The sequence below is a fragment of the Anabrus simplex genome, chromosome 1 (assembly GCF_040414725.1).
Source record: "Anabrus simplex isolate iqAnaSimp1 chromosome 1, ASM4041472v1, whole genome shotgun sequence".
Lineage (NCBI taxonomy): Eukaryota > Metazoa > Arthropoda > Insecta > Orthoptera > Tettigoniidae > Anabrus > Anabrus simplex.
The window spans coordinates 545,089,016-545,104,897 of NC_090265.1; the positions used below are offsets into that span (position 1 = coordinate 545,089,016).

Here is a 15,882-nt window from a genome sequence, read left to right on the forward strand (position 1 = left end):
CAACCAACTTGTTGACTGAGATGGTTACTGAGGTTCGTGGCACTGAGAAAAGAATTCATTCACTCAAAGGCTCCAAAGTAGATGTAATTAATTAGAAATTTAAAAGTGCATTTAAAAAATGTATGGTTTTCACACTATGTGTGAAATTGCCAAAGCTTTGGAAGAGCAAGAAAACGTTGTTGAAACTGTGAATTCATGCATCAGCGGCATTCATTCAATGAATTTGCCAAGCTAACTAGTGATGTTGAGTGTTTCTCCTCCCGTTATCATACAGTATTCTGAGGCAACTGACATCTGTTTGTGATGGAAAACTTTGAGAAAATATTAATTCACTACAACAGCAACCTATTTTAACCCACCACTGTCTCATTATGACTGGTGAGCGATTTTGTTTTTTTACAGTACATACTCAAAAAGTTTGTAATATTGAAACAAAATATTTTTGTAATTTTTATGCATATTTTTCACCCTTTTCTTAGTTGTCTTTCAATTTTATGTCTGCATAGGATCACTTTAGTCAGTCCATTATCCAAGTCTCTTTGAAGGGACTGTTCGGGCCTTGTGGTCCTCCCAGTACTCTTTCATGTGTCCCAATCTTCATGCCCTTTCTGGAGTTGAAAATATTCATGTTGTGAGTTTTTTCTTGCAAGTGTGGAGCAGATATTTTTATATTTTTTTTAGTACATAAAAGCCTTTTCCCTAGTGATTAGCTTGTAAGTGGCATTTTAATGTAACTAAGGCATACATTCTGGTGTCAAAACTTTCATACAGTACATACTGTGGCCTATCATCACTATTGACTTCTTCTGGTCATGTAAAATCAAAGTTGACATAAGTCATTGTATTACACTTCTTCACACTGTTGTCGCTGGTTGACAGTGTGGCTTCTTTATATTCACTCTCATGATGATTACCATTGTTCTGTAAATATCAGTCCATTTTTTTTTATAAACACCTCGAGAAGATTCACGTGTCTTGGTAACATACTTCATCTCGACGCTATTGAGCAGATACAATGTTCGATCATTAACTCCATGCTGCTTGAAATCGATGGGTATTGATATTAAATTACTTCGCACTGGGAATGTCCATCAGGCTTCTAGATCAATCCAGAAGCATAAATAATTGATGTAAAATGCTGTCTAATAATAATTTGTACTGTAAAGAGTTAGTAACTAACTGCATAATTGCCCAGCGATGTAGAGAACCTCGATATTGATATCTGCAAATTGTACTGCAGTGACAGAAGCAAATTTGTAAAATTCCCCTTTTAGTGATAGGACATTTGCACTTGTTGAGAGGATTTCATCATTTTATTTCGCTGCTTATCCAAACTGTTTTGTTTCCTAACACTTCTAGAAAAATTTTACCTTTTAAAAATTTCATTCCTTATGGGTAACATGGAATCGATTCACTGAACACTGTAAAAGAGTGGAAATAGACTTCTGGGGCAAACTTTTGTTACAGCTTTTATTCTTTATTCATGAATAAAAGAACATTCTCTCTCTTTCTCTTCATTTTATTTCCAGACATTATCCAAAATGATTGAATGATCTATTTCTATTTTTTAATGGTTTCTTTTTGCCATATGTTCTGTGAGGGAATTATTACCTGTTGACATTATAATTGAAGTTGCTAGTGTAGCTCCTCTATTGTTCTTCTACTAAGGTTCTCTTGTTTCTCACCTTTCATGTATTAACCTTCAAATTTACCATAAGTAATTCATTTGTTAATGTCTTTGAATAGCTTTGGGCTGTCTGATCTGCATGGAGATGGTAGAGTGCACGATGTCACTGGCCCACATACTCCTAGTGGGTTTGGATTTGAACTCACTTTCCGATTAAAGAGAGAACCTGAAGAGACTGCTCCTCCTACGTGGCCAGCAGCCTTAATGCAAGCATTAGCCAAATATGTGTTCCAGTCAGGTAAGTTCTTCTGTTATACTTTACTCACTTTATAGACATATTCTGGACTTGGAGTACTAATCCCTCAGCACTGTGCCTATGTTCACCACCAACAATGCTGTTAAATTGTGGAGTGTTTACTAAACTTCCTTGTAAAATAGCCAACTTCTGGTATATTTTAACGAAGTTTGCTGTAGAATACTTTGTACTTTTTTGAAGAGTTGTTAAGAGAATGTAATCAAAATAAAAATCAACTGGCTTAATTTTCTCATGTTTCCTTTATATTAATTTGTGAACCTATTCTGATATTTCAGGTGCCTCATGTTCTAAAAAGTGAGAGATTAACCATTATAGCTCTAAACTAGGACTTCACAGACTGCATTACACTGTGCAGTGCACTTTGTATAAGAAGACAAATACCAAGGCAACACCCCTTACACTCTGGTGCGCTACCGGTTTATCGTAATGTTTTATAAGAGTAGGTTACGTGTTTATACACGGGAGCTGTTGCGGGGTCCATTTGTTTCCGCCCTGGCAAATTAAATATCATTAATTAATTTCTCATTTCTCTTTGATGAATGGCTTACCAGCTTGTTCTAAACACAGGGCCACTTTGTAACTTGTTCTGAGGGCAATGATCCGTACGTTCTTAATTTTCAGCCTCAGTGGTAAAAGAGGAATCTTTTGGAAGACACGCCAGTTTTTCTTCTAATTTTACATTCCAGTCTCCGATAAGCACATCATAGCGATCCTTGTGAAAGGTATTGCAATGTCTTTCGATGGAAGACTTTCTTATGCGCTTAATTATTACTCCCATATAAATGGTCCGTTATTGGACATTATAAATTTTCGAGCTAACTCATTCCTGGTTGCCAGCGTTTTACCCCCGTGTGCTAGGTGGGCTCACCCACCAAGCGCTGGCTAATGCATACCGTGGAGGCCACTGCGTAGGCTACTTGGAGCCACCGGCAGTGCCAATACACTCTGAGAGACCGTCTCTTTACCAAAAAATTGATGCCTGTTTGGCCATCAGATGATATAGATGTTGATTCCCATAGGCAGCCTGAAATATTTGTCCCGAATGAGTAAATTTATAATACCAATTGGTATTTACTCATTCGGGACAAATATTTCAGGTTCTCTATGGGAATCAACATCTACATCATAATTATTACTGTGCAAAAGTACCAGAGTTCCCAATCAATTTTAAAGACATTGTCACGGGTTGTTGCTTTTTTTTTCTTAGTTAATGTTTTGGAAGGACAGTAAGACATTTGTAAAATTGAGAATTTGTGTCGTGGTGACACATGAAATATGCAAGATCATCTTCATGTGACATTGAATGGTCTCCATTTGTATGAGTGCAAGCATGTGAGTGTTCGAGAAAGTCCCATCGGGATGAAGTGGAGAAGTGAGAACATTGGCAGGGATGCGGATGGCAGCCCGTTTGTTTTTTGTTTTTTATCTGAAAATTTATCATTTATAAATATTGTCTCGTCAAACAAAAATTTCTGCTAAATTTTGTTCAGATAGAATATTTGATTTTCCCTTTGATCACAGTGAAAATGCATTAACATTGGTCCTTTATCGGCTGCCTGAATGATTTCTAGATCTCGGTTTAGAGAAGTCAATTTGTGGTTGACTTCTGTCGTGTGTTCCCCCTTTGCTGAGAACTATATTTACTGGCATGATTGGATTTACAGTGTTGAGTTAAACTTCTTTTGCATCTGCTGTACTACATTTGACAATTTGAACGTACGATGTTAATACCTTGAGCTGCTGATAGCCTATGTTCCATCTGGTGAAAGAATATTGTCAGCAGTTGTTAACTCACTATGTTCAGATATTCTTATTCCATTAGGGGCCAGTTAGCGAACTCCTCCACAGCATTGTGCAAGAGCTAATGATGCCAAACATAATAACAACGCTGAACACACACAAAAGTAGAGACTGGGATTCAAACCTCAACTTACAACTACGGTATCCATTTTACAGGCTGAGCTATTATGCCTCTCACTGGTCAGCCCATTGATGAATTAACATACTTCTACTAAATACAGCAATCCTCATTATCTATTCCTTCTGATTATTCTTAATGTAAGAAGGAACCAACATGTTTTATGCTTTAAATCATAAATTAATGTGTAAGTAGTAGGTAATAATTGTTTTGTAAACAATGCGCCTTCTGCCTGTACTTAACTTCTTACCTCCCAGGCTGAGTGGCTGAGACGGTTGAGACGCTGGCCTTCTGACCCCAACTTGGCAGGTTCGACCCTGGCTCAGTCCGGTTATATTTGAAGGTGCTCAAATACAACCGCCTCACGTCGTTTGATTTACTGGCACATAAAAGAACTCCTGCGGGACTAAATTCCAGCTCCTTGGCGGCTCCGAAAACTGTGAAGAGTTGTTAGTGGCATGTAAAGCAAATAACATTATCTTCTTAACAAGCCAAATACTCTCGCATGTACTGTTGTTGAGAGATATGAAGCAAAGTAAGGGAATTACGATAACTGTTTTCTGTTAATATTTTTAGTGTATTCCAAAAAGCAATTGTGCTTACAAGTTGTTCTAGTTAGCAATTTTAAAAAATGATAGCGAGCACTGGGTAGATTCGAACTACTGCAGTTCATACCCTTATTGCCCATATACAGCACCTCTACCAACTAAGTTACTACATCCCAATGCCGAAACATGTTGCATAACCTCCACTTAATGATGAGGTATGGTATTGAAGGATTTATCGGAAAGAACAGCTGCTCTATACCTTCGAGAAATAATTTTCTGTGCTACTTATTCTTTAAATGTTATGCTATGATGTAGAAATTAGATCTCAATGATGTCTACAAGCCACATACTATGTATACTTCCGTTTCATGGCTAGTACTGTACAGGTTTATCCTGTTTGGTGGTTCTCTGATGTGGTGGTTTCTTTGATTCCAGCTACCGTTTGAGTGTACAGTTGGAGGTCAGATCAGGTTCTGTTGCATAAGGTTACAAAATGCACCACTTAATGCCACTCACATAATTAAAGTGTTCATATGTTGTGCATATCATAGTGAGCATTTTTATGCTTACAAAGGAGGACTCGCATGTGTAATAGCTACTATAGGCAGCTAAAATGTATACGGTAAACTCTATTTACTGTTGAACTTTTTGTCTTGCTCAGTATTATAGCATTTTGTCAGTCACCACAAAATTTCCTTGTGAGTGAAGACCACCCTGGAGACACTGACTATATGTTTAATTAATTAATTAATTCATTCATTCATTCATTCATTCATTCATTCATTCATTCATTCATTCTGCTTTATTTTATCAAATTGCAGACAATAAAAATGGAAAATAGTAATTTGATCACCCTGAATGTACTGTAGATGTAAAGAGTGATAATTTTCTTTTCCACGTCATATTAACAGGCCAGTGAAATATTTGTGTCCTTAAGATAAATTATTTTGAAAACTTAAAGGAAATATCAAAGGGCTGTGTTGGATATCTTGCAATGGCGATCATAGATATTCTTGTTACTGCTCATCAAGTGTTATTGGTTTCTTTATTGACATTTCACTGTAAATTCTGGACGTTTCCTTACTCTTGATTACAACCTTGTGCTTAAGAGTTTCATTTATCAGACAATATTTGTTCCAGCTAACACATTATGTGCTGGAGACCATGTATCCTGGCACTGTGCTCTTGATAACAGTGAGTCTCGTATCCAGCACATGCTGATGACCGCAGACCCTCAACTTGGCTCTGTACAGACCCCGTTCGGTTCCGTCCACTTTGTGCAGATTGTTGGACTATGTACAGAGGAATTGCAGGCAGCTCAGCATTGGAATGGTATGGGGGTATTGGAGATTCTCAAAAGATTGCCAGGGTAAGTATAAAAAGGAGTTGGAAACTTTACAAGACTTGATTATCTACTTTGGCAGACATATATGTACATTTGGAGGTCAGATCATATTCTGTTCAATAAGGGAACGAGATGCACCACTTGCTATTTCTCACTATGGTGCTCCATGGTGCTCATAGCTTTGGGCATTTATGCTTCTAAAAAGACCTAGGCCTCATTTTCTAGTCTATTGGTTGATAGGTGATGGTTATGTTGTTCTTATTTGGCCCAGCATTACTTGTTTTATAAGTTGTTACTATTGGTATTTGCTTTAAGAAGTTTATTTCATTGATGATAATCACTTACCTGTGATTTCTCTCATTTTCCACCATGAGTATTGCCTACAGTTCCTCTTTCTGATCACTGAAGCACTAGAGATCCATAGTATGTTCCTGGGATTCATCCATGTGTCTGTCTGGGCATTGATTATTGACAGTACTAAAGTAAATATTGACGGACATGTAATTCTTTACTAAAATTGCTCTGTATCCTTAATATATCCATTTGTTTATCAATATAGTACAACCCCAATTATCTGAGGTAATGTGGACAGAGTGCACCTTGGGTAAGTGAAAACTTGGATAATACAGACGGCCATGCGCAAATGAAATTTTTGTCAGGTATATCGTACAGTAGTACTAAATTTCTCATATCTGAGTGAATTTGGTATAATTTAACAACAAAGAAAAATTAATTTGTGTTTAATTTGCAGTAAATAATTTAGGCCTTCTACAGTATCTACGTAATGTGAACTGTAGATATGAACGCTGTAATAATCATCATCATCATTGTATAGTTCTAGCCTCCCGGGTACTGCCAACAAGCTTCTTCCACTTCTTCCTGCCCGTATACAACTTGTCATGGAGAACATCATCCACTGTCTTTGCTCTGGTAACTAGACAAACCTTGGTCATGTCCATCCATCAGGTTTTATGTCTTCCTGCAGGTCTTTTCCTCTCCACCTGTCTTTCCAAATTTATTCTGGCTGTTCTTGTAGGCTCCATCCTCATCACATGCCCGTACCATCGTAGTCGGGATGTGCCGATTTGGTCTAATAGGGATGTCTTTATTCCGGTTTCTTTCCTCACCTCCTCATTTCTTAACTTGTCCATCTTGGTCTTCTGGATGGTGGATCTAGGAAATTTCACCTCTGATGCTTGCAGTCTTGATGAATCTCTTTTTGTGAGGTTACACGCTTCAATCCCATAGGCCAATATTGGTATGAAGTAGCTGTTAAACATCATCAGTTTGGCCTCTTTTGGAATCATATCATCCCATAAAAGTGTTCTTACTTGTTGGTAGAATTCTGATCCCTTTTGCACTCTGTTTTAATTTCCTTTTTGACCAAATTATCACTGGAGATTACACTTCCAAGGTAAGGAAGACTATCCACACACTCTAGCTGGTGGTCTCCTAGTTTTACACTTGCTGGATGCCCTTTTCTGTTGACTGCCATCACCAGTGTCTTAGTCTCGCTGATGTTGAGGTTATATTCCTGGAACTGGGATTTCCATACATTGAGTCTGGTCTGTACTTTCTCTTCTGTTTCACCCCAAATCATGATATCATCGTCAAAGGCCACTACATTCAGTTCACCTGACTTTTCCTTGATGTTCTTTATTATATTGTCCATAACAGTGATGAACAGTAATGGGGACAGTGCACTTCCTTGTTGAACTCCACTCTTGGTCTCAAACCATGATGATCGACCTTCCCCAATTTGTACACAACTAGTACAGTCTTTGTACATCATCTGAATTTTTCCTTACCAGTCCTTCAGGTACATTTCATTTCCTGAGGCACTCCCAGATCTTATCTCTTATCAATCACACTATTATACACCTTTTCTATATCCAGGAATACAATGACTAGGTTCTTGCTTTTCTCCCAATACTATTCCATCAGCATGTGGGTGCTAAAAATTACATCCATTGTTGATCCGTTACTTCTGGATCCATATTGCTCCTCCTCTGTGGTTCAGTGATGGTTCTCAATCTCCTTTCTGTGATCTTCTCTAGAATTTTTAGCCCATTAGACAGCAGTGTTATTCCTCTATAGTTGGTGAGTTTCCGTCTGCTGCCTTTTTTAAACAGGGGAATAATGCCCTTGCTCCACTCTGCAGGTATTTTGTTGTCTGGCCATATAGCATTTAGTACTCTGTGCAACCATTGTGTGCCCTGGATGCCTGCTGCCTTTATCATGTTTGCATTCACTTCTACTGCACCTGAAGATTTTCCTTCAGGCATAGATTTTAAGACTGTCTCAGTCTCTGTCCAGGTGATTGGGGGGGGGGTTCTCATTGTAGGCTTGGATTTTCGGTTCTGTATTTTGTTCTTGAACTCGTCTATTCAGTAGGTGGTTGAAATTGTTCTTCAGGACTTCTCATGTCACTTTCTGTCCTAACAGATTTCCATTTTCATCTTCAAGTGCTTTTATGGTATTCATTGGTTTCCTGTACCTTTGATAACACTCTATAGTAGTTTCTTATTGCCTCTGCTGTCTTCCACCTGTTTCTGAGTGAATATATTCCATGCCTTGGTCTTTTCATATGTAACTTTTCTTTTAATGTCCAGTTTCTTGTTTCGGTATAATTGTTCGAGGTTTCTGATCTTTGCCTCATCTCTGGTAAGATCTGGTTTATTTTTCTCCCTATCCCTTTCTTTCCACAAGAGATTTCTTTCCCTGTTTGCTGCTCTCACTCTTTCATTCCACCATGGTGTTTCCTTCTCACTTGTTTTCATACTTGTCTTTCCACAAACTTCAGTTGCTTCCTTAACCACTGTGTCCCATAGTCTGGTCCATTCTGCCTCTCCATTTTTCTTTTCATTTTTTGGTAACAGGGTTTTTATCCAGTTCTGATACTCAGTTTCTGTTGTCTGGAGTTCCCATACTTTGATTTTTGGCATTTTCCTGTTCTGTACTTTTGGCACATGGAAGTTTCTCAGGTCTGCTACTAATAGATGGTGGTCACTGTCAAGGCTCTCGCCGGCTATTAATCTGACATCTGTTACCATTCTGCTCCTTTCTTCATCTGAAATGACATGACAGTATTTTGTAGTCCATTCCAACTGTATCGTGTTATCTTATGGCTGTGTCTCTTCTTGAACAAACTATTTTTCACCACCAACTTATTCCTCATACAGAAGTCAAGGAGACATTCATCTTCTGTATTTCTTCCACCATATCCATGAGGTCCCATTAAGTTCTCATATCCTGTTCTATCTGTCCCAGTCTGTGCATTCAGTTCTCCTATAATGATTACTCTCTTTTTACTAATAACTTTTTCCAAATCGTCAAGGAATTAGTTCTTAACCCTCTTGACAACATCCAGTTTGAGGTGCATACACCTGTACCAAAGTTAGTTTTTCCTTCCCTAAATGCACAGTCACCTTTATTATTCTCTCTCTAACATACTGAATGTCAGCGACTCCTTCTAGATCTTCACTCATGATGAAACCAACACCATTTCTCATCTCTTTGTCATTTCCATGCCAATACAGTGTATACCGTTTTCTTAATTTCTTCATTCCTTTCCCCCTCCATTTAGTTTCACTCAGCGAGAGTACATTAATTTCCCCCTTTCCATGAGGTCCACTAGTTCTTCACATTTTCCTGCGAGACTAAGTTGTTGGTCCCAATCCGTGTTAGTCTCCTCCAGAATTTTTGCATCTTTGCAAGACCCTGTCTATCATTAGGCCATAAATATCATCCCTAACACGAGTTTGCTCATGCTGGTGTCTTAATTTAGTTGATAAATGTATTCCAAGGCTCTTATGTGTTTTGAAACCAACTACAAATAAGCTCTTTTACTGGCTTGCTAAGCCTAACGTAATTGAGGATTTTCTTTCGGGGTTTACTCCCTTAGCCTTTGAGGATCCCTCCTCATCCCACAAGGCAGTGGGTTCCATCTGTACTACCCCCAGAGGAATGGGTTGCCTCCTCCGCCAGCTTCACCGTACCGAATCATATTCTCCGCTTTTACTGCCCTTGAGGTCTTCACTTGTTACCTTGAGCTGCGACCCTTTACCAGATGTTATACACCGGGTCAGTGTGCTCTGGGACTCGCATGGGCAGGGGCGCCACTCCTTGGGCAGGGCTGCCTCTAAGAGGGTTCCTACCTATTACAAATGCTGTAATATAATTTGTAATACAGTATATTGTTATACAGTAGAAGTCCGTTACAGGGAGAATTCATAATGGTGAAAAACTTATTCTCTATAGGGGATTGCTGTTATACTTGATTTTTCATAAAAGTCGGGGAAAACCCCATACACATTAAAATCGGTATGAAATGGCAATCGGTTTGTTCAAAACTTGCGCTTTTGCAGATGGTATCCACACTATGATTTACTCGTGTATTTTTCAAAATCTGACACCACGTAAAAGTGTGTGGTTAATTTCATTGTGAAAAGGTTATAGTATCACTCCATGGGCCTCTGTGACAAACGTTTTAGTTTTCTTCTTCAAACAGCGCCACCTAACCTAACCGTATATGGATCATGAAAACATATTTCAAGCGCAAATAAAGAAATGATAACCTCCTTGCTATAAATTTACGTGGGAATAGCCTTTCCAAAATGTAACTAGAAGCAAGAAAATATAAATTAAACCTCTGAAATCAGTGATATTCTCTGCCATATCTTGGTGTATCATATTCTTATTTAATTCCAGTATATAAAATTAAAATTAAGTGATTGTTTACTTCAGCCTTTATTTCTAACGAGTTAACAACTGCTATCGGCGGATCAACCAAGTCATTTATGGTACGCATTTATTACAAAAACGTGTTATCCTCTTTCACTTTGAAATTTTTTAGAGAACAGGAATTGACAGGTATTACTAATCGACTTCTACATCGCCGTTGAATGTCAACGAGAGAGCTTGCCAGTGAACATACCGAGGAAACGATACTGATGATGATTGATCACATGTAATATAATGGCTGGGTGCATAAATATCGGTAACGGAAAAAATCGTGCACGCTTAATCACTTGTAATAACGGACGTGTCAGTGATAGGGCTCTCGCTGTAACTGAAGGATAGTACACAGTTTAATATAGGAATTTCGATTTTTTTTTTTTTTTTTTTTCCCTTTTTTCTTCTTTTTTAGTAGCATTGAAAACCTGACGTTATAACAGGGTTCTCATTATATGCCGTACTTGCTATAGCAGACTTCTACTGTATTTAATACTGTACGAATTGTTTCTGTTACAGTAGGCATAAGTACGTTGAAGATAAAATACAATCAAAGGATTCAGCGTAAAACTAATTCATTTGTAACATTTTACACTAATTTAAAACATGTCAAATTCTTTTGATTATTTTGTTTCAGAGTGATACATTTCTTCTTCACTGCAAAAATACAATGCACGACACACAGTTCTTGGCAAAACTTTAATGAATTACTGCATTAAAACTGTAATGTTTTACACTTGCTCTTTTTTTTTTTGTGGTTTAACATTGCACTAACATATCAAAGGTTTTTGGCTATCCAAGGATGGGAAATAGCTAGGATATGAAAGGTAGCAGCTGTGGCTCTAATTAAGGTTCAGTCCTACCATTTCCCTCATGTGAAAGTGAGAAACCATGGAAAACAATCAATCCCCGACTCGGGTGGGAATTGATCCGAAGTCCACTACACTGGCCATTCAGCTGTCCACCTCCGTAGCATAGCGCCGTTAGCTGTCATCCTTGGAGGCCTGGGTTTGATTCCAGGTACTGCCAGAAATTAAAGATTTCCAGGAGGACTGATAGGTGGTGAAAATGATACACACAGCTTATGAAAAATGATACAGCTCACCTCCTTTGGGTGTGTGCCTGAATAGAGCTGCACCACTTCGGGACAAGGATACAAATTTAATTCACAATTCAGTCAAGGAGCCGGACAATGAAGATAATGACATACTTAGTGTCTCTAAATACCAGAGGGATTCCATGTCCAACAATGCAAATTTTGACCTTATATTTTCAAAATTGATTGATTTTTAAAATTGTTCTGTTAATTTTGAATATACAAATCATTAAAATTAACAAAGAAACATCTGCTCAGGAATGCATGACACCACCAGATCAGATGCTTTTTTTCCGAAGATTGGAGAAAGAAGAGATTCAGTGTACGTGAGGAGGTACACGGTCTAGCGATAAATGGCAGTTCGCAGGGAATTGATATCATAGCCTTTAAAGACAACAGTTCTCAGGGATTCATTTTAGATATGACTGTTAGGTTTGAGCACCATAGTTTTCGGCCAGAGGAGGTCAATCTAGAAAAGATCAAAAAACACAATCCCACTATTCCTTACTACAAATCTAAATACCACCTTTGGGAAATCGAAACAATAGTGATAATGGCCAGGGCCCTGTTTCATAAAAATAATTATTAGTTAACCAAATTTTGTTTCATAAAGATTTCCACATTACTAACATTAGTTCATTAGTCATCTGATACAAATGGAGGTTAGAATCGGTCTGTTGCCTATGTTCTTGGTTTGCAAGTTATAAACTTGTGTTTGTTCCTAGCAGTAGGTTAGTGCTGGGCTGCAACTGGCTATTAATCCATATGTTCTATAGACTCACTTGATATTTTCGTTGTTGTGACATTGATACAAATGAGGATTGATAAAAGAAATGAAAATAATGCAAGAAAGTGATTGAGTTAAAGCGTCCACTATTCCGCAGTCTTTTGCACTCTATAACCCTTCTTGTTCTTTTTACTTTTTAATTTTTTTGTGCTCTTTAAAATCTCTGAGATGGACTAACAAACTCTTGGTTTACTACCCGCTGTGGATGGGGGCGGTAGAATAACACCCACGGTATCCCTGCCTGTTGTAAGAGACAACTAAAAGGGTCCATATGGGCGCTCAACTTGGGAGCGAGGGTCGGCGACCATGGGGCCCTAATCTGATTACTGTGCCTGGCTTCTCACTTTCATCTATCCTATCCGACCTCCCTTGTTCAACTCTTGTTCCTTCCAATCTTGATGATATTAGTTTGCGAAGCCTAGAGAGTCTTTCATTTTCACGCCTTTCGTGGCCCTTCTCTTTATTTGGGCGATACCTTCATTTTTCGAAGTATTGGATCCCTTCCATTTTTCTATCTAATTAGTGTTATAAAGAGGATGGTTGCCTAATTGTTCTTTCTCTTAAAACAACAATTATCATGACCACCACTGTCCTGGTTTACAGGTGGTATAAGCCAAGATTTTAAAGGGTAGGTGGAGTCTCCGAGCAGAACTGCGCTGGTGAAACACAATGATACCTTGTATTACTACCAACCCATTAAGTGCAATGTAAAGCTGCTGTTTTGAGGTTATGCTTCATTCCTTGCAGTGGAACGTTCTATTACCAATCCTATCAAGCAAATACTCAAAATGGGGCCGTGCAGTTAGGAGCGCGCAGCTGTGAGCTCGCATCCGGGAGATAATGGGTTCAAACCCCACTGTTGACAGCCCTGAAGATGGTTTTACGTGGTTTCCCATTTTCACACCAGGGTGTACCTTTATTAAGGCCACGGCCGCTTCCTTCCCAATCCTAGGCCTTTCCTGTCCCATCGTCGCCATAAGACCTATCTGTGTTGGTGCAACGTAAAGCAACTAGCAAAAAAAAAGAAATACTCAAAAGTTCTGTAATCTAAGCTAAACCTCTCATTGTTTTCATTATGTTTGTTTCATACCAGTATAGGCTGCTTTTGGCCTAACATTTATTGAACAGTGAATACCTATACTCATTTCTCATCACTGTTTGAATCAGAGTCAACCATTTCACTGATCTTCACGATTTTATGGCAAAATATTAAATTACTGCTCACTTTGATTTCACTAATAATTTGGATTGAGTCAAAATACACTTGTGGAAATAATCCCAATAATATGAGCAACTTTTATTAGCCATGTTGTCTGTTAAACAATTTTCTGAAATCATCCTTGATCTGCATACTAGCCAAAAACTGAACACGGACTCCTCCATTTATCGGAGACTCTTCCTTTCTGTAGTTAGCCAGTATCCAACTTCATTAGTTACGTACAAAGATGTTTTGAGGGCAGATGTGAAAGTAGGCTGTGCATTCATTGTCGATAATAAGAGGTTCTTTTTTCCTGTACCGGAGACCTGTAGCACGTACACAGCAGAGTTCTATGCTATCCTTGAAGCTCTGCGGTACTCACTGACCAGTGAACATTGGTACTTTCTGCTGTGTACTGACTCATTGAGTTCGTTACAGTCTGTAAATGCATGTTTCCCATGACACCCTCTGGTGCAGTGGATCTAGAATCTGCAGGCCAGGTGTTGGAGGGTTAGCACCAGAATCATGTTTCTGTGGTTCCCAAGCCACATAAGTGAAGCAGGAAATGAGTTAGCTGATGGGGCTGCTTTCACAGGTTATATGCAATTCTTCATTCCCTGAATGTTATTTCAGAAAGTGAAATTGTCCATTAACAGCAGATTTAAAGAACTGTCATCAGAAAATGTTACAAACAGGAATGACATGTTGTCCATTATCCTCCTGTGCATGGTGGCAGTAGAATAACACTCACGTTATCCCCTGCGTATCATAAGAGGTGACTAAAGGGGGCCCCAGGGGAGAGTGGTTTGGCAACCATGGGGTCCTCAGCTGAGTCCTAACATTGCTTCCACTTACTTGTGCCAGGCTCGTCACTTTCATCTAGCCTATCTGACCTCCCTTGGTCAACTGTTGTTGTTTTCCAACTTTGGTGGTATTACAGCATTCAAGGCCTAGAGGGAGTCTTTTATTTTCACGCCCTACGTGGTCCTTGTCTTTGGCAGATACCTTCATTTTTTGAAGTGTCTGGCTTCCTTCCATTTTCTCTCTGATTAGTATTAAGAGGATGGTTGTCCAGTTGTACTTCCTCTTAAAACAGTAATCACCACCACCACTACCACCACCATTACAGGCAATAGATAATTGTTGACAGAAAGAATTTAGAAACCTTGAAATCTTCAATTATAAAATATACATACTGTTCTTCCCATTTCCTTGTCTTTATCTAATGGATTGAGATTTTATACAATCCCTCTCTGTAACCACCTCATTGGTGAAAAAAATTCCACCCACCCCCACCCCACCAAATATTATGCATGGAGATTAAGTGCACGTAACTCTCTCACTGAGCGAGTAGCTTCATGGTTAAGGTCATGCAGTTGTGAGTTTGCATTGGACTGTGAAGGTTTTGAATCCCAACATTGGCAGCGCTGAAGATGGTTTTCTGTGGTTTGCCATTTTTCACACCAGGCAGATGTTTGGGCTTTACCTTAATCAAGGCTTTGGACATGACATTCCAATTCTAGCCCTTTCTCATTCTTGCATTGCCAAAAACCTTTGATGTGTTGGTGTAACATTATAATCATTAGCGAAAAAAAAATCGCAACTACTACCCCTTTCATTGTTCATGTAGGTAAATCTAAACTTTTTTTTGGGACATATTTGTGTTTCTTGAACATTTTTTGGTCCAATGGTAGGTATAAATCTCTGTTTAGAGGTGCTAGGATGAGCAGGTTTAACCTGTTGCACACTTGTTGATACTAACCTTTAATGTAATCATCTTCTGCTGCATTACCTGTTCTTTGTCTTATAACCATTTATCCATTTTTCAAGACAACTTTGCCATTTACGCATTTGTGAAAGTAGGAAATAACAAAGAACTGACAGACAAAATGGGAGGGAAGTTTGCTTGAAGCCTACGGTAGGAGAGTTGAGAAACCAGTCAAATGCTGTGGGATTTTGTAATTCCAATTAGAATTCCAAGATCTTCTAGTTGGCACAGCTGCTGTAAGATACACTTGTGTGAAAGGTCTGAAGTTTTTAAGTTTGAAGTTTGTAGTGTATATGATTTCAGGTTCTATTCATCCTACTTAACCCCACTTACTACATACCACCAAACATCTTGTTTTCTGCCACTGATGGTATGGGTACTATTGGTTGAATAACAGTGGTTTATTCAGCCCTTATCAAGATTAATATCATGCCAGTCCAAAAAAAAAAAAAAAAACCAGATATTTTTGCATGTGTTTATCAATCTGTCATATCTCCTTATTTTAGATAGGTACTCCATTAATTTCTACCTTAATTATACACTAG

The 15,882-nt window shown here is 38.5% G+C and overlaps 1 protein-coding gene across 1 annotated transcript in view; it reads left to right on the top strand.

Moving 5' to 3' along the window:
• Su(fu) (suppressor of fused) overlaps window positions 1-15,882 on the top strand; it is a 98,895-nt gene that overhangs the window by 48,653 nt on the left and 34,360 nt on the right. Inside the window, exons 3-4 of the mRNA XM_067135513.2 lie at window positions 1,747-1,925; window positions 5,550-5,778. Coding sequence (XP_066991614.1) covers window positions 1,747-1,925; window positions 5,550-5,778 — 408 coding nt within the window. The remainder of the gene's footprint in view (window positions 1-1,746; window positions 1,926-5,549; window positions 5,779-15,882) is intronic.